The sequence below is a fragment of the Rana temporaria genome, chromosome 1 (genome assembly GCF_905171775.1).
Source record: "Rana temporaria chromosome 1, aRanTem1.1, whole genome shotgun sequence".
NCBI lineage: Eukaryota > Metazoa > Chordata > Amphibia > Anura > Ranidae > Rana > Rana temporaria.
In genome coordinates, this window is record NC_053489.1 from 273,658,584 (window position 1) to 273,686,154 (window position 27,571).

The 27,571-nt window shown below is 42.1% G+C and overlaps 1 protein-coding gene across 1 annotated transcript in view; it reads left to right on the plus strand.

The window, feature by feature from the left end:
• Positions 1-27,571, plus strand: part of RASEF (RAS and EF-hand domain containing) — a 103,132-nt gene that overhangs the window by 68,840 nt on the left and 6,721 nt on the right. Inside the window, exons 8-16 of the mRNA XM_040355631.1 lie at positions 3,082-3,166; positions 5,499-5,575; positions 8,175-8,403; positions 11,568-11,714; positions 14,468-14,615; positions 20,168-20,249; positions 21,448-21,562; positions 21,843-21,962; positions 25,141-25,217. Coding sequence (XP_040211565.1) covers positions 3,082-3,166; positions 5,499-5,575; positions 8,175-8,403; positions 11,568-11,714; positions 14,468-14,615; positions 20,168-20,249; positions 21,448-21,562; positions 21,843-21,962; positions 25,141-25,217 — 1,080 coding nt within the window. The remainder of the gene's footprint in view (positions 1-3,081; positions 3,167-5,498; positions 5,576-8,174; positions 8,404-11,567; positions 11,715-14,467; positions 14,616-20,167; positions 20,250-21,447; positions 21,563-21,842; positions 21,963-25,140; positions 25,218-27,571) is intronic.

Here is a 27,571-nt window from a genome sequence, read left to right on the forward strand (position 1 = left end):
CGCAGTAGGGAGCCAGCTGTATAGTCGCAAGGATTCACTGCCTGTTTCCCTTAGAAGGAATGGCGGTGGCAGCACCCGAGAGCTGATTGAAAAATCAGCTTAGGTGCCGACATTGCAGGATCCCTGGACAGGTAAGTGTCCTACTGAGGTAAATGCTGCAATATACAAGGCTAATAAATATAAACTAAATTATTATCCCGAAAGATGTTTATGGATTCCCTCTATCTATTGCATAAATGGATTGAGTTGTCTACACCTATAATTATCTAGTCTACCAGAGTATACTAGGCCTAATGATATACTGTTAGCTATGAAGACAGATACATTTGGTAAGTAGACAATGTTACATTTAATTCCCAAGAATATTCTAACTTCACACATTAAACAGCAGAATATATATACAAAAGAACATCAACGATACTTATCACACATGGTTTCATCAGTTGGTTCTGGATAGCAAAAGACAATGAGCCTAAAGGCTCACATGCGCATGCCAGGAACAGAAAAGGGACAACTCTTATGCCACGTACACACGATCGGTTCATCCAATGAAAACGGACCAATGGATTTTTTCATCAGATATTTGATGAAGCTGACTCATCAGTCTTGCCTACACACCATCAGTTAAAAATCCCATCGTGTCCAACGCGGTGACGTAAAACACAACAACGTGCAAAGAAAAATTAAGTTCAATGCTTCCAAGCATGCGTCGACTTGATTCTGAGCATGCATTGATTTTTGACCGATGGATTTCCCCACAGACGATTGTTTTTTTCTATCGGTTTTTTAACCATCAAAATTTTTTAAAACGGGTTCTATTTTTTTTCACCGATAGGAAAAAAACGATTGTGGCCCACACACGATCGGTTCATCTGATGAAAACGGTCCATCGGACCGTTTTCATCAGACGAACCGATCGTGTGTACAGGGCATAACTCTTCAGTATATGCTTTTAACATTCATTACCCTCACCCATAGCCACCCACACCTGCCTCCTGTCCAATCAGATAATGCCAAGGTATTCCTTCACCTATTTGTAGCGACTGACTTTGAATTTTTAATATGCACTATCTTTAAAGATTCAGCCAATAAAAGATAAGTGATTCTCCTCCAAGGACATTATATTATACTATGCTTTACTCCCAAGTTCTGTTACGCAACCTTGTGAAAGGGCAAAATTAAAGCACTGATTTGGAATGTTAAATGTCTTGGTCCCCTAAGAGCTATGTCATTTCTATTTCCTTTTTTATAGTACAGAACTGCAGTTGTCTCAAAATATCCATCTATAGTTGTGTAATATGCTCTGGTTCAGTTTGGCATTTATGTCTCATTAGTAGGCTGAAAAGTGCTTGTTAAATGTGGAAATGTTTTCCAAAAAACGCATTCAGTAAAAGCTTAACAAACTTTTTTGCAAAATGTATTGAATTTTACATCAAAACAATATGCACTTCATTAGAGTGCCTATGCTAATTTTTACTTGCAGTTAACTGTTCATTATACAGTATGTATATTGTACATTTCATTCAAACGACAGAGGTAAAAAAAAAAAGAAAAGAAAAGAAATAAAGTTCCGCGCTATGGACTAGATGCTAGAATAACTGTTTATAGCTGATGCCTCCATTAAAGCCAGCCACCAGCAGGCGGATGGCAAACTAAATAAAATAAAATTATTGGGGGTAAGTGTAATTGGTGCTGCTCGTGTAAGATATAATCTGGTGTATCACAATATATACAAAAAAGTTGAAAATAAACCTCAACAAGAAATCAGTAAAGTGCTATGTGCACATACACAATCCATAATAACAAAGTGCTAAATTGCATGAAAACAAAGTGCTATAATGTAACAATCGTACATTAATTAATATATCACATGCATACTGTAAAATTAAATTTAAATTGAAAAAATCCAGAATTCATATCCAAATAAGTGCCAAAGTGCATAAAATCAATAAAAAAAAAGCTGCATGCATAACAAATGCTTATGTGATACTTCATGTGCATACATTTAATGAAAAAGTCCATCCGTTCATATCAAACTTTAGAAATTATATCCACTGAGTGACATAAGTTCTGCTAAAAACGTGCACACATTTAGGCAGTGGCTTTGTGTCACATTTGTGCCCCCCTCTTATACTCCACTTACCAGATAGCAAACCCCTTCACAGGGTTACAGGCCTCCACATTTCCAGTGACTGTAATGGAAATCCACTCGTTTGCCTTCCTTTGCTGTCCTCCGTCGCTGTAGTGTCATGGAAAGATAATAATTGAACCCACAGAGTGACTCTGTATTAATATTATTATTTGTGCAACAAGTAAAAAACTTATGAGAATCCAGAAGGTTACAAGCGTTTGAATCTAATCAGAAACTGGAAGTCTGGGTCACGGTGCCTTCCACGGACCAAACAGGATGTTACGCAATGACGCAATAGCTCCGTCTTACGCATTTAGTCATGAAGATGTCATCAGAGTCCTGTAAGGAATACAGTATTGTAGTCATTTGTGACAACAAGAATGTTTTAGTTGTACTTATTCAGCCTGACAAAATTAATTTCTACCCCCAGCTTCGGTGATAGGAAGGAGAAATTCCCTACCTTGTGTAAACAATATGCCGGGTCTATGAGTCGGCTACTGTTTCTTTTTCTTTCAACAGTCATTTAGATGTTTCATATCTTTACAGGATTCATAAGCAGCAAGGAGTGGCACCTGACTGTTGTTTCTGAAATTTTTAGATATCTCTGAAATTGAATGGTCATACATCAGTATATCTATTGCATGTCATTGTATTACGGTAATTAAACTGTGTTTGGGAACCCGCCCATGTAAATCGGGGGCTAGAATTGTCTGTAAGAGTGCAGAAACTGAAAAAAAAAAGAATTGCTGTTATTCAATGCATAGTTTTCAGTAAAGTTTAGCACACATTCATTAATACTGTCGAAAATGTCATTTCAGTGAAAGTTATAACCTGGTTGTACAGTCTCTTTTGGTCTAATTCTTGTTATTACTCTATAACTTTAGTTTGAAACTTTCCGTTGAATCCCCTGTTAGACTTCTTTGGCTGACATTACATTTTTTCGATTACAGAACAGCTAATAGAAAGTTGCATGACAGTAATGATGGACTGCGGAGTGTGCTGGAGAACAGTTTGATCAAGTACAACAGATCACTGGTACGTAGATGTTCCAGACACTAGGTGCTGCTCTTCTAGTGCCAGTAATGATATGCTTCCTGCAAGGACAAAAGCGGTGATGAGTTTGTCTCAGGGCAGCCACATCTTCATCAGACTCATCATTTTCTCCCAGGATCTAGGAAAACCACAACTACAGTATATGGAACAATCTTTACAGTGTAAATATCTGCATTCAGTGTTCCATAGATGTACAATAACAGACACTTTTTATGTTTGTTTTTTGTAACCATGTACTAGCTGGTTTTAAAATCTAGCAAGGATATGTCTTTGAGCTAATTTAAATGAATGCACTGAAATAAATTGATTTGAAACACAGATAGGTATTCAGGATGATCCTGGACTTATTGAAACGAATGCCAGCTTTATATGACTAAATCACAGACGCATGTGAAACTGAAAAGCAAAGATTTATTATGGTATAGATAACATCTATATATATTAATTGTGTTATGCAGTAGCATAAAAAATACGTTTTTGTTTTAAATGCCCCCTGAAAATTAGCAGTGCACTTTCTGGTATGTCAGGGTGCCTAGGAACTCCTGTGCCTTCAACTTCATAGTTGTACATCTGCTGTGTGAGATCTAAGGAAACGCTTGTGAGATCTAAGGCATTGCTAGTTTCAGCAGCCTTGGTGCTGTCACTGTTGTGCTGCTTAAAACAGAGGAAGCAGAAGCCCTGCATCTACCAAGATGGCCAACGCTATACAGAGACAACGGGGTTAATTTACTGAAGTCAAATAGACATTTTGAAAAGTTCAGTTGCATTCTTCAAGTCCAGTTGCTCCAGAGCTTAATAAATATAGTAAAGCTTCACTTTGCAAAGAATACCCAATCACATGCAAGGAAAAAAAAAATTAGCATTTTTGCTTGCACATGATTGGTTGATGGAAGTTGGCAGAGCTTTTGCTCATTTACTAAGCTCTGGAGCAACTGCTCTTGCGGAATACAACTGCACTTTGCACTTTAAAAGCAAAATAGATAGATATGCCGGCGTACTTTCTTTGTGGATCTACCCCTGTGTGTCTAAAACTGTCTAAAAGTGCATAATCCAGGACTTTTTTTGCACTTTATAGGCACCTTAAAAATAATGTATATTCTTTCATTTTATTTTGATAATATACTGCACTTTAGGATTTGACGTATTTATATTGATTTTTGCATTTTATATAGAAATGCGACAAATTTTTGCACTTTGGGCTTAATTGTTACACTCTGATTGTGTGGCAATGAATATGGTTATATTTATGGTTTCATACTGTTTTTGTAGATCAACCTTTCTGTAGCAGCCTCGTTTATCACAGTGCAGACCTTATTTTAGAGATTTTGATTTTGTTCATGGGTCCCAGGTCTGCTGAAAATATGCCTGTACTGTATATCCATGATCCATGTTCAATACACTTTAACTTTTTTTAAATACATTGTTGAGGACATCTATTTTCTAACAATGGAAACCTTGGCTGCAAAGAAGATAGGGAATATAAATTTCCAAAGTTTTTGTAGGATTCAAGGGATGGGTTCATTTATTAGAACAGTATGAGGATTTCACATTATGAGGATGATGACATTAGTCACTGGATATATAAAGGGGTATATACTCGTCCAATGCCTCTTAATTTGAACACTGTTCCCTGTCCTTCACAGAATTGTAAAAAGGAGAAAGCCTCAGAAAAGATAATTATTTACCGGTACCTTGATTTATTGCATGGTTAGAACTCCTCTTTTTAATGGGAATACATGAGCACACAATAATAAGTACACTTTTATATCTAAGAACATCACCAGTTACTTAAGAATGTATACAATTATCGACTCCCTTGTAGGGATAAGTGTAATTTTTTGGACATAATTTTGAAAAACAAAACAAAAACAGTGTTGCAAAAATAAGGTATCACAAAAATCTATTTCTCTTTATCCCTTACTCCTAAAAGGCAGACAGAGATGGCTACATTGTGGCCAAGAATATTTGAGCTATAGCAGAATGTAAAAAATCACCTATAGTTGATGCCTAGGTGCAAATGCTATCATTACCCTGAATAAGAAGTACAAGGAACTGTAGTATACATGTAATTGTGAAGAATGTGGAATGGAGGGTTAGAAAGGGAGGTTACAGTCGCTTCTAAGCAGAGGTTCTAGATTATTATTATTATAATTATTATAGAGGATTTATATAGCGCCAACAGTTTGCCCAGTGCTTTACAATATAAAGCGAAAGATGGGTCTTAGGCAACATTCCACAATGAACAATCGGCTATGAGCAACAGGAGTATTCCACAAACAGTAAAATAATTGGATAACATTTTCGTTATTTTCAGCGTGCAAACACTTCACCAGGAAGTACCATTTCCAGGAACAGTCCCAAGTTAAACAGATCTAATTCTCCATATGACCGGTATAGTAAATTGCTTACATAATTTTCAGTGATGGAAAGGAGAGTGTGTGTCTTTACATCATATATACAGTATATCAGGGGTGTCCAACCCGCAGGCAACCCGAGAGAGTTCAGTGTGCAGCCCGGACAGGTCTCGAGGAATGCTGTGCAAGCATAGAAGTTAACGGCGGCCGGCAGGGACAAACTAGGCACAGGCACGTAAGGGGGGATGCCGTGCAAGCATAGTAGCTGCTGTGGCTGGCACTGACAATTCAGGCACAGGCACAGCTGGAGGGATGCCAAGCTTGCCATTTTTGTAATAACACCAGCAACAGTGAATACTGGGACTCCCAACAGCACCATCCAAGTAAATGCCACATGGCTGTGTCTAGGAGAGTGCTGGTGGGCTGCCCCCCCCCAGATTTCAGTGGGGCCCCACCCCCTCCATGTCCCCCAGCCCACTATTTGCCATCTGGGGAGGTTGAGGGGAGGTTGTGGGTAGGGTGGTTTGGGGAGCAACTGAAATCTGGGGGGGACACAGCCCTCCCTAACACCCCCTTGATACAGCCATGCATGTCTGGCTGTATGTTACCCTCTTTTACTTTTAATTAAAAAATATATATTAAAAAATATATATTACAATCAAAGTGAAGTTTTATTGCTCAGATAGGTACATTATCTATATCAGGGATCGTTAACTTTTTGATCTGCTCAACTTTTTTCTGTTTATCAGCTATTCCTATTGTTAGTGCATTTTATGTGTGGCCCAAGACAACTCCTCTTCTTCCAATGTGACCCAGGAAGGTCAACAGTTTGGACACCCCTGTGTTAAATGATGGTGAGGAGAGTGCATGCAATGTCTTTTCTTGGGCAAATAATTAAAATCTAGTGATCTCTTCTTTCAATTTAGTTTAGAAGATATAAATTTCAAAGCTAAGTATATGCAAGCAGAGATGCATGTATTAAAGTGTCTTGGAGAAGAACTGCTGCTGTCAATATTAATCAAGGAAGTCTTACCATTGAAACATTAAAGGGAAATCTGATTGCTTCGTATGGGCTGTCTTCTTCAAACTGATTCATACACGAAGCCCTTTGCTCTCGCTGTAAAATGGTCCTCTATATTTAGATGTACAGTACTCTTGTCTATTGCTACATAATTACTATAGTCGAATATTCTTGGTGCTGGCCTTAGACTGTAAAAGCAGATGTTGCCCTCAATTTAGATAATGGTTTATAAGTTTGGGCAGTTTATGTACTGGAGGTGTTCTATATTGCATACAGAGATATTCCAACTCTGCCTGTGTACAGGTTCCTTTTCTTATTTATAAAGAAAAGTGAAGGATCCAAACAAATTAATGTGTGCCACTAATGGGTGAGGATCCTAGCTGGTCCTAGCAGCCGATAGAGCCAAGGGGCAAGGGCATCTCTGGAAATACAGGTGGAGGAGAGGGTCTATAATGCAGTTAATCATACAAAACAATGATTAACAAGTCATAGTCTGTGACTTGGGGGCTACTATAAACAAAAGTAGCGATAAGTGAATTGTCAGAAGTTTGATTCGTAAAGTGTTTTGCAAATCTATACACAGGTTGAGCATTCATTTCGCTATGGACCCTGTTTTAATAAGCCCACTGTGGGGTTGCTGGGTAAGCTATTTCCACAAAAATAGCAGGAATAGTCAGGTTCTGTTGGCGCAATATATACAATCTGTAAACCACAGGAAAATATTCAAATTCTGTTTTATACAATTTTGTATATTATACGTACACATACTGCAGCTGCTGGCTTTTAATATTAGGATACTTACCTGTCCTGGAGTCTAACAATGTCAGCACTGCAGCATGTGCAAGGCTCCGCTCCTCTCTCCTACTGGCCCACCGGCAGGGGAAGGAGGAGGGAGCCGAGCGGTGACGTCATGGGACACAGTCCAGACTCCCAAAAGTGGGAACAGGTCTACCTGTCAAAGACTGGTATCCCCCCCCCCCCGAAAGGTGCCAAATGTGACACCGGTGGGGGGGGGAGACAAATCTGTGTGGAACTCTGCTTTAAAGTGGTTGTAAACAATCACTCTGTAAAACAACCCATTCAGTTTAAAATGGAAATAAAAGGCAAAACATTTTTGTATAGATATATATATAAAAAAAACATTATAAATACCCTTTTCCCTTTTTTGTAAGTGATCACATTTCCATTGGTCTCAGCTGCATAAGGGGGGAGGGGGAGCAGCAGCACACTGAGCTTCCCAGTGAATAGCTGTGCAGTGGGGGGTGTCAGGACAAGTCTGATCATTGAAGGAGAGTGCACTGGGTTCCCACTGAGGGTGTGCTACCCTGCGTGTGTGGTCAGTTTTTAATCGGTAAGCAAGGGGACTAGCAGGAACACCTGGGATTTCCCACAATTGAAGCAATACAAAGAATTATAACAATACATTTTTAGCACTCAAACACAGGCCTGACGTTAAGGATTGTCAACGTAAGAACAGCATACTTTGTCATACAAGTACATGGTACAGCAGCCACATATCAGGAATGTGAAGTGTTGGGGTATCAAACGCTTTAAGTCTAATAATATTCTAAAGTGATTTTCAGTTATATTATGTTGTTCAACTTTTGGTCTCTAGGTCTCCATCCTACTTAGATGAGGACTATGATTCTTTAGCAGTGTGTGATCCTATGCAGAGGATGAACTGTGAGGTTGACAGCCTTCCTGAGAGCTGTATAGACAGTGGTCTATCCACTCTGAGAGACTCCAATGAGTATGATTCCGAAGTCGAGTACCGGACACCAAGGAACTTCTACAGGTCAAGGTTTCAACCTGAGAGTTATGGTGGGGATGCTTCAGATACAGATGTGAGTATCATGATCTTGTTTCCAGCTTGGCCTTCCATACATTGGCAATGCATGCTTGCATTTGTAGTTTCATAAAGATTGAAAAGTACAAAATAAAATGACATACATTAAACTTTGGTGAGGGGGCTCAAAAAATAAAAGACATTTTCAATTTTTTCCCTTTTGCATCTTAATAGTTGGACTTTTAAAAATATTGCATCAGGAGCTTTTGAGTTACTAATGGCCCTACTTCTCCCCATACAGTTTTTCTATAATTACATGCATAGCATCATTAGACACCAACTGTCATTAGACACCCTTCCACCGGGACCTAGGTTTCTGACTGTTATCTTTTGGGAGAACATTAACCCTTACCGATTAATCTAATACTAAAGCCCTGTACACACGATCGGTTTGTCTGATGAAAACAGACCGATAGACTGTTTTCATCGGACAAACCTATCGTGTGTGGGTAAAAAAAAAATAGAACATGTTTTACATTTTTCCTATGGATAAAAAAAACGATAGAAAAATCTGATTGTCTGTATGGAACTCCATCGGTCAAAAATCCATGCATGCTCAGAATCAAGTCGACGCATGCTTGGAAGCATTGAACTTCATTTTTTCCGGCTCGTCGTAGTGTTCGTCACCGCGTTCTGACACAATCGGATTTTTGACTGATGGTGTGTAGGCAAGACTGATGAAAGTCAGCTTCATCGAATATCCGACGAAAAAATCCATCGGATCAGATATCCGATCGTGTGTATGAGGCTTAACAGTTAATCTTACCCTCCCCCTAACCTTCGCATTTAAACTAACCTTTAAAGTGATTGTAAACCTTCACATCTACCCAGTGAAGTGACAGGTCTCAGGTGATACACAGAGGTGAAACCAATCCTCCTACATAAGTTATATCTGTCTATCTGCTGCCTTCTTTTTTTTTTTTTTTTTTGAGGGCTTCACACAGCACACAGGAAAAGAGCATAGGCTGTCAATCACAGCCTGTATGCTGGGGCTCCCTCCTCTTTTTTAGCTTGATGTCAGGAAAACTGGTCAGAAGTGACTCTTGCAGATAGCAGAGGAACAAAGCAGCAGACAGAAATGAATTGGTGCTCTGGATATAGAGGCATATGCTTTGTTCACCATTCATGTCTGAGGTTTACAACCACTTTAAATGTAATTCCCTAACCCCCAACCTTAAACCTAACACCTTTTAACCTAGTTAACACCCCCCCCCCCAAAAACAAATCTTATCTTATTGATGCAGTGCCTTAGTGCATGTCCTGATCTGTAACAGTAGAGGGATTCTTTGTAGCTGTCCTTAAATAGTGAACCTTTAGGCTCTGTTTTCACTTATGCGACTTGGGACTGAAAAGTTGCATGACAAGTCGTACCCCATGATTTCCAATGAGTACCATTCGTATCTGTGCGACTTCAAAGTAGTCCCTGCACTACTTTGGCTCCACTTAGAAAAATCTGATTGTCTGTATGGAACTCCATCGGTCAAAAATCCATGCATGCTCAGAATCAAGTCGACGCATGCTTGGAAGCATTGAACTTCATTTTTTCCGGCTCGTCGTAGTGTTCGTCACCGCGTTCTGACACAATCGGATTTTTGACTGATGGTGTGTAGGCAAGACTGATGAAAGTCAGCTTCATCAAATATCCGACGAAAAAATCCATCGGATCAGATATCCGATCGTGTGTATGAGGCTTAACAGTTAATCTTACCCTCCCCCTAACCTTCGCATTTAAACTAACCTTTAAAGTGATTGTAAACCTTCACATCTACCCAGTGAAGTGACAGGTCTCAGGTGATACACAGAGGTGAAACCAATCCTCCTACATAAGTTATATCTGTCTATCTGCTGCCTTCTTTTTTTTTTTTTTTTTTGAGGGCTTCACACAGCACACAGGAAAAGAGCATAGGCTGTCAATCACAGCCTGTATGCTGGGGCTCCCTCCTCTTTTTTAGCTTGATGTCAGGAAAACTGGTCAGAAGTGACTCTTGCAGATAGCAGAGGAACAAAGCAGCAGACAGAAATGAATTGGTGCTCTGGATATAGAGGCATATGCTTTGTTCACCATTCATGTCTGAGGTTTACAACCACTTTAAATGTAATTCCCTAACCCCCAACCTTAAACCTAACACCTTTTAACCTAGTTAACACCCCCCCCCCCAAAAACAAATCTTATCTTATTGATGCAGTGCCTTAGTGCATGTCCTGATCTGTAACAGTAGAGGGATTCTTTGTAGCTGTCCTTAAATAGTGAACCTTTAGGCTCTGTTTTCACTTATGCGACTTGGGACTGAAAAGTTGCATGACAAGTCGTACCCCATGATTTCCAATGAGTACCATTCGTATCTGTGCGACTTCAAAGTAGTCCCTGCACTACTTTGGCTCCACTTTGATGCGATTTGTGATCCATAGACCTCAAGAATACACAGGCATTGCTTCAAAAAATTGCGGTAAAAATTGCAGCAAAATCACGTGACTTTGGGGTTGCAATAGTGGAAACCGAGCCTAAATGTCTATGTTCTACATTTAAATGGCCTAGGACACCTGGCCCTGGGAGCATACAAATCTGATTTATCTTTTTGCACTTCTGTACTGTTAATAATATTTTCCTTAAAGGTTATCAGTAAAAAAGGCACTGGGGAGAGAAACGCCAACCAGTTTTATGGGTTAATGTGAATACTCTGAATACTTTTTAAGCTCATTGACTATATGGCAATTAAGGCTGCATTCACACCTGAGCATTTCAAAGTTGTGCATTTTTACCGCATTTTTGTCACGTTTTTACTGCGTTTAAAGTAGAAAAGCCCTGTAATCTGCCCCAAAGAAGCTCATGTTCTTTTTTGAGTTGAATGCGTTTTTCAGGCATTTTGCTTCAGGTGACAAAACGCTCAAATGTGAACAGGTTCTATTGAAATGAATGGGATTTTCCTTTTTGGCATTTTTTTGGAGTGTTTTATGCATCCTAAATGTTAAAATGTTCGAGTAATACTTTATAGTTATGATTGTAATAATATTTTACATTTTCTGAAACAAGTTTTTAAGAGGTTACCCAGTTTTCAGCCAAGCTAAAACAAACCTACTTTTGTCAGCTGCAACCAGGAGCATCACAAAGGTTGCAGTTGCGTAAAAATAAAATTTTATATGTTGATTTTTCCTTGGTTGTAGGTCCCAGAAATCCGCGATGAGGAGTCATATGCCCCAGAATCTGCTGGGTCATTCCTTGACTGGAAACCTTCAAGACCTGTCAGCAGGAGCAGTTCAGGAGCGTCATCAAGAAAGTGCATCTCAGCACTCCCTGCACATGCAACACGAGTAAGCAGAATGTATTTTTTTACTTTTTATGTTTACATGGAAACATGAAAAATTACCTTTTTTAGCACTACAAACACAGGCCTGAAGTTAAAGCTTGTCAATGTATCAAATAGTGTTTATTTATATAAATCTCACTCTCAGGTTTGAGATATTTATGTTTGACAACATTTCCATATTAGGTCTTGTTAGAAAGAAACTGAACTCACAAGCCATGGTTTCTCCAACCCAACAAGCCAACATTTTTTCTCTAATCCAGTACAGATAGCTCGCTCTCTCTTTCTCTGTCTCTCTCTCTTTATATGTATGTATATATATATATATATATATATATACACTGCTCAAAAAGATTAAACACTTTGAAAACATATCAGATCTCAATGGGCAAAAATCTCATGCTGGATATCTATACTGATATAGATTGGGTAATGTGTTAGGAATGAAAGGATGGCACATCATTTGCTGGAAATGAAAATTATCCACCTACAGAGGGCTGAATTCAAAGACACCCCGAAAATCAAAGTGAAAAAATTATGCAGCAAGCTAGTCCATTTTGCTGAAATTTTATTGCGACAACTCAAAATGGTCCTCAGTTTGTATGGCCCCCAATTGCTTGTATGCATGCCTGACAACATCAGGGCATGCTCATAATGAGACGACAGATGGTGTCCTGGGGTATTTCCTCCCAGATCTGCACCAGAGCATCACTGAGCTCCTGAACAGACTGAGGTGCAACCTGGCGGCACGGGATGGACTGAAACATAATGTCCCAGAGGTGTTCTTTTGGATTTAGGTCAGGTGAGCGTGGGGGCCATTCAATGGTATAAATGTCTTCATCCTCCAGGAACTGGCTGCATGCTCTCGCCACATGAGGCCGGGCATTGTCGTGCACCAGGAGGAACCCAGGACCCAATGCACCAGCGTAGGGTCTGACAAACGGGTCCAAAAATTTCATCCCGATACCTAATGGCAGTCAGGGTGCCATTGTGTAGCCTGTAGAGGTCTGTGTGTCTCCCTCCATGGATATGCCTCCCCAGACCATCACTGACCCACTTGGCAGACAATTGATCTCCAGACATTGGAAACCCCCCCCCCCCCCCCCCCCCTCCGACCCCAGTCGAATGGGTGAGTGAGATGAACAGTATTATGCTTATGGAGGAGCTGCAGGCCAAGTCCCTCGACACCTATGCTAAATTCTCCTTCACTTGGGGTATCTGGAGGCATTACTCTACCTCAGACAAGCTTAAATCTAGGCTGAGCCCGGCCTGACCCCCTGTACACCTGTCGTGTCCCGGGTCACCCCATGTCCCAGATTGTAGAGGGCCGTCACGGAGTGGAGCATGCCGCCCCCCCCTTCGCTCTTTCTTTGCCCCTCTTTCTACATAACTTCTCTTTTTTTTTCCCCTATTTCCCCTTTGTCTCCTGGCCCTCCCCCAGGGCCATTCAAGCTGACCATACCATTGTTTCATTTGTTTTCCAATAGATTGGTACACTAACCGAACCCTCGGGTTACGGTACATTCCCCATGCTGTCTAATTGCTCCCTGCATCCCAGCCCTGACATTATTTATGTCATAGTTATCACTACCCTGGTTCCTGGACGCAGCAGGCTCCCAAAGGGGCGTCCAGGCCACGGGTAGTCGCTGCCCGACGCTGGGCTGCATTGTATATCTCTGTCTGTTTCACCAAAGTGCCTACATAACAATTGTTTGTACCTTTTTGTCTACTTGGTATGGCAATGTAACTGTTTACTGTTTTTTGTTTCTACTTTTATTGATCGGGTCACCCTTTGTTGGGTGCTTGATCTGATTTCTTCTGTTATGTCTGTTATACCTGTCTAAAAATTGACAATAAATACTTATTGAACCAAACCTTCTGGTAATGACATGTATTAATGTGCCGTTCTGGAGGAGTTGGACTGCCTGTGCAACCTTTATAGGGTCCAAGTATTGCCTTGTGCAACCAGTAGTGACACTGACCCTAGCCAAATGCAAAACTAGTGTAAAACAGTCAGAAAAGATGAGTAGAGAAAAAAAATGTCAGACACCTCCACCTGAAAAAACATTCCTGTTTTGGAGGTCGTTTCATTGTTGCCCATCTAGTGCACCTGTTGTTAATTTCAATTAAGAGCAAAGCAGCTGAAACTGATTAACAACCCCTTCTGTATACACCCCTCTCCCTCTGCTACTTAACTGACCAGATCAATATCCCAGGAGTTCTGATTAAAAATCGTTCCTTTAATTTTTTTGAGCAGTGTATATATATATATTTATATATGTTCTTTTATGAAACATATGAGCAAAGCAAAGGTTTTGCTTTGCCTAATTTTTGTCCAATTTCATTCTGCTCTACTTTTGATACGGGTTAAGAAAGTTTGAGACCTACAGTATATCAAGATTTCAGCTTTTGGTTCTAGTATTTCATATGTGATGTTTCTTGCTAGGCTTACTAAACTCATCTACAGATTTTTTTTTAAGAAAAACTATATTTGGATGCACTTTAATGTTACCCATATTTCAACAAGAACAATGGGTAATAAGACCTCTGCCTATGCTTGAACCCAATGGGGCCTGCTTGTTGCTAAACCAAAAAACATACGGAGGTGTGTTCTTTCATCCCACCTATAAAAAATGATCAAATGTGGGCGTGTTGCACCCCCACCTTACGTAACGCTGCCTGATTTTTTTTTTTATTATTTTAGTATTTGGTTATATAAAAAAATTATTCTGACATATAATAATATGGTAATTTTTTTAGGTAGATGCAGAGGATCGAATGAGCAAGTTTCCAAGCACAGACAAAGCATACAAGATAGTCCTTGCTGGAGACGCTGCTGTTGGAAAGTCTAGTTTTCTCATGAGACTTTGTAAAAATGAATTTCGAGGCAACACAAGTGCTACTTTGGGTATGTCAAAACCATGATGTATTTCCATTGTTATATTAAAACTAAAAAACATTCAAAGATGACAGATTCAAGAGTAAGAAGGTTATGGTGGCATAATGCATTACTGCAGTTATCGCGTAATTATTTTCAGGATTTAAGCGCACTAGCATTTTTTTTATAAGCTCTAAAACTGCTGGAGAAAAATGCTGATAATAGGGTTTTTGTGCCGGCTTGTAGTAGTGTTTTGGTAACTTTTAGAAGCTGTGAATATTTATAGTACAGTACATGAAGAAACAAAAAAACGCTTGAAAAAAGCTGTTAAGAATAGTAGTGTTTAGAAGTGGTTAGAAGTGTTTAGCGTTTTTTTTTTCTGCTGGAAAAACATTTAAATAAACTACAAAACTATTTTTTTTTGTTCCTAGATGTGGAAGCTCAAGAAATGCTAATATGATAACACTATTTCTTTATCGTACACCACGGGACACAGAGCCATATTATATACATAATGGGATTGTATGGTCACCAGAGGTGATTGGACACTGGCACAACCAATCAGAGACAGTTCCCCTCCATATAGCCCCTCCCATCACGGGAGTACCTGATGGGTAACCCTTTGGGTGCTAAAGGATCTAGACCGTCGGGTTCATCCAGGACGCTAGAGTAGTACGCCAAAAATAGATGAGATCCGGGCCTCACGCATGAGGCATCTCCTGTAATGCCTCTCTTCGGAGGACTTGGCTCTGAGGTTCCAGCACTTTCGCTATTGCAGCTAAAAGGCCTGGTCAGAGTCTTTTAAGGCCCAGGGAAGAGGTCTTCTTTAAATAGCCCATACCCCTGAAGGTTGGCACACAAAACCCGCCGAGATGGGGAAAGATTGGTACTGTCTGTAAAATCAGCAGTTAAACCTGCGGCAGGGATAAAGGTAAGGGAAAAAGGATTTTTTTTCTTGAGGACCTTTTCAAGAATTTTAGAGGGGTGTCTTCTCAAATTTGGCCACTAGGAGTAAAGAGCTGAGTTTACTCACCTCACTCCACAGAAGTGTCAGACCCACAGGCACGCTTTCTGCTGCAGGGCTCTGCTGACACGGCACCGTTCCTCTCCTTCTAGAGACCTGATAAGAGGTCTGTAAAAGCATGGAGAATGCCGCCTTAATAAGTTTAGGTTGCACACGCGCACGGGGGCGTGCTTTATCGGGAGAGGGCGGAAGTAGCCGGGCGTGCGCACGCCGAGATTTGAAAGATGGCGCCCTGATAGGGGCCATAAAGCAGCCAGAAAGCCAGCAGCCCACTCTTGGGACACAACAGCAGTTTTTTCGTGGGACACGTAAGCTCTATGTGGTTGGTGGGCTTTGCCAAAGAGAGACACCTGCTCTTTGCATGAAACTGTGTTTAAGTTGCATACTTGATGTAAATTGCTTAACTGAGCACAGTAGTATATGCATCTTGGTACCTCGGCTTGTTGCTTTGGAAGATGTCTTTCCTTAGAAAGGGTTCAGGGGTTAAGAGCAAGAAGGCAACACTGCAGGAGACAGGGGGTTCTACCCGTGCCTGCTCGGGACCTTCCTCCCCAGTAAGCCTTGATTTGCCTAAACAGGAGGAACCATTGCCACTATCAGGAGTTTCTCCAGTGTCACCTGGGCCTGCATATGTCACTGAGGACACTTTTGCGGCAGCCATGGAGAGATTAGAAGAAAAGATTCCGACTTTAATCGCTAAGTCCTCACAAAAGGACAAAAAGCGAAGCAGATCTCCTTTGTCAGCTTTAGATCCTCTGTCAGAAAGATCTGAGGAGGAGAAGGAGGAGGATGAAGCAATATCTGCAGAGGACAGGGATGAGGAGTCAGATGGCTCAGTAGGCGGAGAATTCATGGCGTCGATAGACATCAGGGACGCCTATTTACATGTGCCTATCCATCCCGCTCACCAAAAAGTTCTTAAGGTTCTAATCGCTACTTCCAATTTGTGGCTCTGTCCTTCGGGGTGGCCACTGCACCCAGAGTATTTACAAAAGTACTAGCCCCTCTGCTAGCAAATCTCAGAGCACGGGGCATAGTTATAACAGCCTATCTGGACGATCTACTTGTGATAGATCAATCAGTGGCAGGATTAGATCACGCTGTATCCACTACGATAAGATACCTGGAGAAGTTAGAATGGATGGTAAACCTACAAAAATCCTCACTACAAGCCCAAAGTAGGGTAGAGTATCTGGGCATGATCATAGATACAGCTCAAAGCCGAGTATTTCTACCAGAGTCAAAGATCAAATCAGTAAGGGATCTGATCCACAAGGTCAAAGCAAGGAAAAGACCATCCATTCGCCTTTGCATGAGGCTATTGGGGAAGTTGGTAGCCTCCTTTGAGGCTGTCCCTTAAGCCCAGTTTCATTCGAGACTACTTCAAGGTGATATTTTAGCTGCCTGGAACAGGAAGATCCAAGCTCTGGATTTACCCATGCGGCTGTCTTCACAGGTGCGCCAAGACTTCAGTTGGTGGTTAAGAACCAAGAACTTGCAGAAGGGAAGATCCTTTCGCCCAATCACCTGGAAGGTGGTGTCAACAGATGCCAGCCTAATGTGCAGGGGAGCCGTATTGGAAAAAGCTTCAGCCCAGGGAACCTGGACCAAAGCCAAGAGAGACCTACCTATCAACGTACTGGAGTTATGGACAGTATACTTGGCCCTCAGAACCTGGACAAGAAGGTTACAGGGCCACCCGGTTCGGATTCAGTCCAACAATGCTACAGCAGTGGCTTACATCAATCACCAAGGAGGCACCCGCAGCCAGGGCGCCCAGAAGGAGATGAATCACATTTTGAGATGGGCAGAAGAACATATTCCTTGCCTTTGCGCAATTTTCATTCCAGGGGTAGAGAACTGGCAAGCAGACTATTTGACTCGCCAGCAGCTATCACCAGGAGAGTTGGCTCTCCACCCCGAAATCTTTCAGGCCATTTGCCAGAGATGGGGGACCCCGGATGTAGATCTACTAGCTTCCAGGTTCAACAGGAAGTTGGACAACTTTGTGTCCAGGACAAGAGATCCTCTGGCCTACGGATCAGATGCACTGGTAGTGCCGTGGAATCAGTTTTCACTGATTTATGCCTTTCCACCAATCTCCCTTCTACAGAGACTGATTTGCAGGATCAAGAGGGAAGGAATTCCGGTAATCTTAGTGGCCCCAGATTGGCCCAGAAGACCTTGGTACACCGAGATCATAAAGATGGCAGTGGGAACAACGTGGAAGCTTCTGCTTCGTCACGATCTGTTGTCACAAGGTCCAGTGTTCCATCCTTCCTTACAAGGGCTAAGTTTGACGGTTTGGCTGCTGAGACCCACATTTTGAAGAAGAGAGCGCTTTCAGGTCCGGTATGGTAAACTAAACATATGTTTCATGGTATGAAACTAACAAATGGAATCCTCAGATATATGACATAAGTAGGATTCTTGCTTTTTACCAGCTAGGAGTGGATATGAAATTAGCCCTTAGTACCATTAAGGGTCAAATATCAGCTCTATCAGTCTTCCTTCAAAGACCACTGGCATCTCATTCCCTAGTGCAGGCTTTCATTCAGGGGGTACTGTGAATCAATCCGCAAGTCAAGCCTCCCTTGTGCCCATGGGATCTAAATTAAGTTTTGACAGTGTTGCAGAAGCAACCTTTTGAACTGATTCGCCAGATTCCGCTGATTCTTTTAAGCAGGAAATTGGCATTATTGATTGCTATCTCTTCGGCTAGAAGAGTACTGTATATGAATTAGCAGCTCTTTCCTGTAAAGAGCCTTATTTAGTTTGTCATGAAGACAAAATTGTACTACGACCGCATCCTGCCTTTTTACCTAAGGTGGTGCCGGCTTTTCATTTAAATCAGGACATTTTCCTGCCTTCTTTTTTTCCGAATACGCAGACAGCGGAGGAAAAAAATTATTACACTCTCTATGTCTAGTGAAAGCTGTAAAGGTGTATCTGCAGGCAACCGCTCAGATACGCAAAACAGATGTTTTGTTTATTTTGCCAGATGGTCCTAAGAAGGGACAAGCGGCGTCAAAATCCACTATCTCCAGGTGGAATCGACAAACTATTATTCAAGCCTATGGTTTAAGGAACAGAACTCCTCCTTTTTCTACCAGGGCGATAAGTGCTTCATGGGCAGTGCACCACCAGGCTTCGGTGACTCAGATCTGTGAGGCCCTGTACACACAATCAGTCCAAACTGATGAAGACGGACTGAAGTTCAGTTTCATCAGTCCAAACCTACCGTGTGTATGGCCCATCAGACTTTTGTCCTTCAGACCAAAGTTTTAAAACTTGCTTTAAAATCAGACTGATGGACTGATGACCGATCAGTCAAAACCGATGGTTAGTACGCAAAAGCATCGGTTCAAAACCTGCACATGCTCAGAATCAAGTCGACGCATGCTTGGATGCATTAAACTTAGTTTTTTTTTAGCACGTTGTTGTGTTTTACGTCACCGCGTTGGACTTGATCGGATTTTGAACTGATGGTGTGTAGACACATCAGACCATCAGACCATCAGTCCATCAGACCATCAGACTTCAGCCTTCAGTCCGTTTTCATCAGTTTGGACTGATCGTGTGTACAAGGCCTAAGGCTGTAACTTGGTCTTCAGGCCACACATTTTCCAAATTTTATCAGATAGATGTGAAGGGACATGAGGATGCCGCCTTTGGGCGAAGTGTGCTGCAGGCGGCAGTATAGAGCTTCTTGTCCATGGCGGTCTGCTTGATCTGTGTCTCCCCCCCTTCATATAGGTATATGTATATTGCTTTGGGACATTCCATTATGTAATGAATGTCCCGTGGTGTACGATAAAGAAAACAGGATTTTTATAACGGCTTACCTGTAAAATCATTTTCTTGGAGTACACCACGGGACACAGAGGTCCCCCCCTTCTTAAGGGAACCCTATTGCTTTGCTACAAAATGATGGGAGAGACTATATGGAGGGGAACTGTCTCTGATTGGTTGTGCCAGTGTCCAATCACCTCTGGTGACCATACAATCCCATTATGTAATGAATATGGCTCTGTGTCCCGTGTTGTACTCCAAAAAAAGGATTTTACAGGTAAGCTGTTATAAAAATCCTATTTTAGCTTATAGGAGCAGAAAAAATGCCAATAGCAGCTTCTAGATCTAGGAGATAAAAAAAAAAAAACGCTAGTGTGCACGGAGCCTCAAGCTGGACTGTTAAGCTGGTGGTTGGATGTTATACTGTGAATAAAACAGTTTTTCATTTATCCCTTTAATTTTCAGTAATTCTTTTTTTGTTTTTTCTTAAACCTTAAAATATTTATCCTGCAGCCTTCACATGATTTATACTCTAACCATCAGAGCTTATAAATATTTACACGCTTTACCTTTATCTTTTTAGATTTTTTTTTTTTTTTACTGCATGTTATACAGCAGCCTGCCTGGCTCATTCATTATTTTACTGACTATAATACACTATTTCAAGTTAATTATTTTAAAACTGTTATAATTTAAGGGAACTTACTATAAGTTGTAATATTGTTGTATAAATAGAGATTAACCACTATTTTTGTGTTGGAAAAAGGAGTGGATTTTCAAATGAAGACCCTCGTAGTAGATGGAGAACCAACATTACTGCAGCTTTGGGATACAGCAGGTCAGGAAAGGTAAGAAATCTGGCCTTTTGTTCTTTGTGATCATGCTTGAATCATTATAATAGATGTGGCGCACCCTCTAAAGAGCCATAAGTGTAAAGAGATTTATGCACAGCCAGGCACATTGCACTTTCACATCAAGGAATAGTCCAGTGCTTTGATTTGTATTTTTATTAGGGGGTTAACTTGGATGGGGAAAAGGGTAATATGGGATGCTCACTTGACTTTAGCAGAACTTTTCAGGGACAAAACTTCTTCTGTACAGACTATTTACAAGTGGCAGCCGTCCATTAGGGGCCCCCATCCATGCGTCCGGACTATGGAGGGGGGGGGGGGGCTTTTTTCCACCCTCCCCCCAAAAAAAAACAGCCGCCACTGCTATTTACACTCCTCAGCTTTTTCCAGCACAACTCTTGTTTGAAGCACTACAACTCCCAGGACCAGCTGGCACACTGTAAGGTTATCTGACAGTTTAGTAGCAATTGCCATTTACAGGCTGGGACCTGCAGGCCCCTTTGGTAGTGTAGCAAAGTCTTAGTGCCGAGCTGTCCTTCTGTGGCTACTGATCCCAGCACCACCTATTCAGGCACTGCCAGCCCACCTGGCTGCAGCTGCCCCTTTCTCCAGCCCTTTTGGCTAAACTTGCACAGTCCTCCCAGACTGACTCTGTATCCATCTCAGACTGCTCTTACCCAGTCGTTTCAGGCTGCCTCTCAGTCCTCCACCACTGTAACACTCACCAGCCCTCCTGACTGTCTTCCTACCTGGATATTTGTCCAGCAGTGTTCTCCTCCAGCTGTCCTCACACCTGCTCCCATGCCACTGGTCATGAAATGGGTCCCTTCTGCACCCAAGCTCCCAGACCCAAGGATACCCCCCCCCCCCAGGCTAGGGGGCTACCCTCAAGGATCTCTGACAGCCTCCTAACACTGCATCTACATCTTCCACCCTAACTCCACTGTCCCAGCTGGGCTGACTCTGAGTATTTGAGGGGGCCTCATGTTTTATATCATGAAATGATTTCACTCATAGCAGTCATCTAATGTGCATACCCAAAAGTTAGGAAATATGTGGTAGTTCAGTAATGGAAGGGAAGTCCAACAGTAGTTTTTGAAAATACAATTTTATTTCACTGATTAAAAATAAATAATTAAGGAATACATGGAGGGAAATATAAAATTAACTGATGTGTTTATATTTTGTGTTCTAGATTTAGGAGCATTGCAAAGTCTTATTTCAGAAGGGCCGATGGAGTCCTCCTTCTGTATGATGTGACTTGTGAGAAGAGCTTTTTGAATGTGAGAGAATGGATAGATATGATTGAGGTAATCTAAAGAACTATTTTATAGTAGGAGCTATGAAAAAAAAAAGTTTTACTTTCGCTATGTTTGTCATATACTGTATATGTAGAGTCTTCTCTCTACTGTATTTTCACAGTGTTAGTCTGTTAGTATGCCGACATATGTCAGTTTATTTACTTAATAAGGCACTGAATTATTTTGTTATAGAATTATAAACATTCAGATTTTAGAAACTTTGCCATAAAGGTGTGATATATTTACGGTATTTGCTGCCATGATGAACTTAATTATGCTTATTTTACAGGATGCAACAAACGACAGCATACCTATGATAATGGTAGGGAATAAAGCCGATCTCCGACAGGCAATGTCAGAACAAGGACATAAATGTGTACCAACCAGTTATGGAGAAAAATTATCCATGGTAAGCACCTTAGTTAAACATATAGGAGAAAAACTGAATTTAGGAAGTGTGATATGATAATACCTGGCCTAGTATATGAAAATAGTACTTAATAGGTAGCAGCAGGTTGCCCCTTGTTCCTTATCTTATGGCATTTCTCTTTACTGTGATCGCCAAGGTTAACATTTGCAGAGGGAAACTTCATGGACTCTGATTGGTATTGGACCATGGCTCCCCAATCTATTTATAAATGTGTGGTCAGTGCCCACTAAAACTGACTTAATCCTTATGTATTCCCTTAACGATGCAATAAATGATGACAGCATCTGCAGAAGTTCAGTGAAATATAGCACAGTCTTCATTACAAACATATTTTTTTTGATTTATTAGTCCATATTGATTTTTTAAGTTTGTTTCCCTTACAGCTATGGGACCAGGGTAGTCAAATAGATCATCATGTTATAAATGGCTACTTAATGTCAGCCATGTGGGTAATATTTTGATTTAATTTACACCAAGTTTTCAGTTATGAACAGTGGGGGTAATCCTCAAAAGGGATACGCCGGCGTATCTACTGATACGCCGTCGTATCCCTGTTTCTATCTATGGAACTGATCCACAGAATCAGTTTACCATAGATAGGCAGAAGATCCGACATGTGTAATTGAATTACACTGTCGGATCTTAAGGATGCAATTCTAGGCCGGCCGCTAGGTGGTGAGGCCATTGCGGCCGGCCTAGAATATGCAAATGAACACTTACGGCGATCCACGAACGTTCCGACGGGCCCGTCGCTCTAAATCTACGTAGTTTACGTCGAGTTACGCCGCGTAAAACTAGGGCTGAGCCCTAGTTCTCTTAAGCCATGTTAAGTATGGCCGTCGTTCCCGCGTCAAAATTAAAATTCTACGTCGTTTGCGTAAGACGTTCGTGAATGGCGCTGGACGCCATTTACGTTAATGTCTAAGCAAATGACGTCGGAGCGACGTCAGTTAGCACAATGCACGTCGGGCAAGTTACCCGACGGAGCATGCGCAGTACGTCCGGCGCGGGAGCGCGCCTAATTTAAATGGGACTCGCCACATTAGATTCGGCACGCCTTGCGCCGGACACATTTAAGTTACACCGCCGCAAATTTCAAGGTAAGTGCTTTGTGGATCGGGCACTTAGGGAGAAATTTTGCGGCGGTGTAACTTAAATCGGAAGATTTAAGTTGCGCCCGATATTTGTGGATTCGGCCCAGTATTCTCTTATCCCTAATATGTATAAGAAATTAGGCAGAGTGGGGCACATAATTAAAATCTGGCCTTGGACAATGTGTAACATACAACAATAGAGGGAAATTATGAGTAATAATCCAGTAGAGTATATATCTCAACTCCAAGCATTAAAGGCATAGGTGTGTGCAGCCGATTTCATTAAGGTGTGCACCCCAAACTTCAAACACACTCCTTTCTCTGCAACCTTAGCTGTATAAGACAGTGAATAAGTAGGATGTGCTAAGCGGCTTTCTGTTCATTTACAAACTGAAGCATAGTTTACTATGCTTCAGTTATGAATAAACACAGTGAGTGAGTGTGTTCACTGTGTTCATGTAGAAAAGGAAAAGGCTGATAAGTTACATTATTACTAGCCCCTTCCCCATGCTTTCCATCCTGGAACATCCCCCACAGCAGCTGGGCAGAGAGGAGAGAAGCCAGCAGCACTGCGGGGCCAACACAGAGGGAAGCCTGGGCAGTAGGGGGATTTGGCACCGCCGCGAAGAGCCCTCAGGGGTGTCACCAGGGTCACCAGAACTAGTGTTCCCATTGGAAGATTTCCCCTCTATTGCTGTTCTGATATCAACCCAAAATTAGGGATTTTATTTTACTTTCACTTTTGGTGATAATAGTACACAGGACAAGTAGAGTAAAGCCTCGTACACACAATCGGATTTTCCACGGACAAAGCCTCTGAATTTTGTCCGAAGGTTGTTGGCCAGGAACTTGTATTGTAAACAAATAGCAAATAATTGTTGGCCAACAAACACAAAACTATGTTGTTTTTCAGCTCTTTAATGCCACCCTTTGGGCAACTTCTGCTAATTTTGTCTTATGATTAGCATTGCTTCTTAGCATGCGTGTTTGTACTTTGAATTTTTTTCCAATGGACTTGTGCACACGCGATTAGATAATCCGACAACACAGAATTGTTGTCAGAAAATTTTAAAGCATGCTATTCCACATTTTTTGCCGGAAATTCTGATAATAATTGTCCGATGGAGCATACAAACGGTTGGATTTTCCAACAACAGCCTGCCATCACACAATTCCCGTTGGAAAATCCAATCGTGTGTACGGGCCTTACGTCTCCCTAACCACTGTCAGCAGTAAAAACGGACAAATGTTCTAATGCTAAAGGCAAAAAAAAGTTTTGCCTTTAGTTACACTTTAACACTTACCATGTGCCAGCATACAGGTGTAAAGCAGAGTTTTAGTTCTGTAGGCTTGTGATGCAGTTATCTGCTCTCGCTATGCAATAAGTAAGGCCCCTTTCACACTGGCAGAGTCCGCCATAAGATCCACCTGCTCAGTATGAGATCTCTCACACTGAGAAGGGAGATGACAGGTTCATGTCCGCTCTGCTAATGCAGAGCAGATACACCCCTCCGTTCTCTATGGATGGATGAGGAACAATCCTTTTTTTTAGCAGACAGGACCAGATCGAATGTTGAGCTGGGCACATATATCTGATGTGTTTTGTTATCCCTCTTCAAAGCACTATGTCCCGTAGCTGTCTCCTGCTCCGTTCCTCTGTTATCAGCCTGAGAACGTCTGACAAGTTCTCTGTCACATATGATAAAAGCAACCTGAGTTTTGTGTTGGGGAGGATGCTATAAATAGATTAGCAGAGCCCTGAGCGATTCAACGATCAGCACTGAAAGTCTCTACATATGAGGAGAGGGTGTGTGTGTCTTTCCTCCAATCAGCTGTCTTGGCTGTATGCCCAGGCTTTATTGCAGTGCTAACCAGGAAGAGAAAATCTCCTAACACATTCTGAACTTTCTAAATGGTACATAAAGCTGAAGACAACAGATATACATGTAAAACTTATGTAGGAGGATTTGTTTAATCTCTGTGTATCATCTGAAGCTGTTCACTTCACTGGGTTTATGTGAGGATTTACATTAACTTTAAGCTGATTTTTTTTTTTTATACAGACCTATGGTGCTTTATTCTGTGAAACTAGTGCCAAAGAGGGCTCAAACATCGTAGAGGCTGTTCTTCATCTTGCACGGTAGGTACTTCTAAAAAAATGCTTATAGCAGTTCCACTAGTAAGCAATTCAAAATTTCCATCTAAAGGGAGACAGATTAAAGCGGGGGTTCACCCCCAAAAAATTTTTTTAACATTACATTCAGCCGAGTTGTCAGAATGACAATCTGCTGTTTTTTTTTTTTTTTTTTTTATCCCCGTACATACCATATTTTTACCGCCGCTTCCGGGTATGTCTTCTGTGGGACTGGGTGTTCCTAATTGATTGACAGGCTTCCGACCGTCGCATAGTGCGCGTCACGAGTTGCCGAAGGAAGCCGAACGTCGGTACACAGGCGCCGTATAGAGCCGACTCGCAGTCCGGCTTCTTTCGGCAACTTGTGACGCGCAGTATGCGACGGTTGGAAGCCTGTCAATCAATTAGGAACGCCCAGTCCCGCAGAAGACATACCCGGAAGCGGCGGTGAAAATACGGTATGTACGGGGATAAAATAAAAAAAAACAACCGATTGTCATTCTGACAACTCGGCTGAATGTAATGTTAAAAATTATTTTTGGGTGAACCCCCGCTTTAAGCATACACATTGGTAAATCTACAGAAGGAGGGCCACAATTGTGTTACTTTATACATTGCTGATAGCATCCCATAAGCTCTTCAGCATCGGGCAGGTTTTTGTTTAAAGAAAAAGTGGTCCACACTTTGTGGAGCTAAAAGGCATTGGAGTCCTATGCATCTCCTGTACCTCAAAAAAAGACATAGCAATATTGAGTGGGGTTTTGTGTGCAATTTGCCTGCCTGAGTTTTTAAAACCCTGTCCCAGTGAAATGTTAATGCTTTTTATCAGATTCAGTGGCGGAACTACCGCCATAGCGACCCACGCGGGTGCTATGGGGCCCGCAGCCGAATGGGGCCCGGGAGGGCCGCTGATAGGCTACAGTGCAGAATTAAAAAAAAAAAAAAGTGTATTCTAAATCCCCCCCTGCTCAGCCACTCCCGCTACCTGGGGGGGGGGGGGGTGTATTGTTCCTATTTCTCAGGCCCCTCCTCTCTGATTATGTGGTGTTGGGACTCGGGAGTAGAGGGACTTTTTTTTCTGTTTCGGGCGCATGTGCAGTGCATCCCGCGCCCGCTCTGCTGCTTACAGTCCCTGCTGCTGCCCATTTCCTTCCCTGGTGGAGTGATCTTGCTCCCCTTAGCTTAGATTGCGAGTGAGAGGCTGTGAGGTGCGCGGAGGTGGCAGGCAGCTGACAAATTCCTGAAGCAGAGGGGAAGCTGAAATTCGTGGCTGCTTCAGCACAGGAGTGCTTGGAGGTGGGTTAGTGGCGACACAGAAGGGGGATAAATGTTTGTCTGCACCCTGCACCCCATGAAGGTCCCTATTCAGGCTTATTCCTTATTCAGCACTGAAGTATAGGGTGACACTGACAACTGTTTCTCAATTGTGCTACTTCAGACACACAAGTCACAGACATCAGGACGCCAGTACAAATGACATACAGGCATAGGCGTGTGCACGGGGTGTGCCTGGGCACACCCTAATGCCCAGGCACATCCATCACACCCCAGGACTTTTTTGCCAGCAGAATCTCTATTTCAGCACCTCTGTTTAATAACAATGGCTGAGCTGCTACTCTGCAATTGGGAACATCATTTCATTGGCTGTGTAACTCCTGTGAGTGCAGCCACTGATCGCGGATTGAGCAAGCAGGTGGCCGCATTTTCCGATGCTACTTCTATAGTTCCGGCTACAGCATCCCTGATAGGTGAATATCACTCCGCTCTCTGCTGTCAGGGATATTGTAGCTGAAACTGTAGAAGTAGCATCAGCGCTGGATTAACCCCCTGATTTTGTCATCTGATCTTTCTTATCTAAAGCAGTCCTGCCAGCTCCCACCATGGGGCTTCCGCAGCCCAGCACTGTACTTTGTCTGCAGCTGAGAAAACCATTCCAGGATCGTCCCAGGCAGAGGCAGGGGATGTAACTTTTTCCTCCCTGCTCTGCCTCCGAGTGCCCCGCCTCCCGGCTTCCTCCCTGCAGTGAGGTTCGAGTCTGCCAACAATGAAGGAGACCTGCCAGGACATGGGACTCAGGAGATGTCACTGGTAAGGAGAGAGGGGGGAACAGACTCTGGCAGTGTGTGTGCGGATGGCACTACAGCAGGCAGGCAGGGAGGATGTCCTCTCCTGCAGTGCAAGTCACACTGTGTGTGTGTGTGTGGAGGACCAGGAAAACTGCTGAGAAATGGAAGTCCAGCCTACTATGCTGGGATTTGTAGTTCCATTGAGGGGAGGGCAATATACACACATAGAAAGTGTATCATGGACTAATGGAACTTGCAGCAAACTTTTAAAGTTTATTGTCTCTATATCTGTGG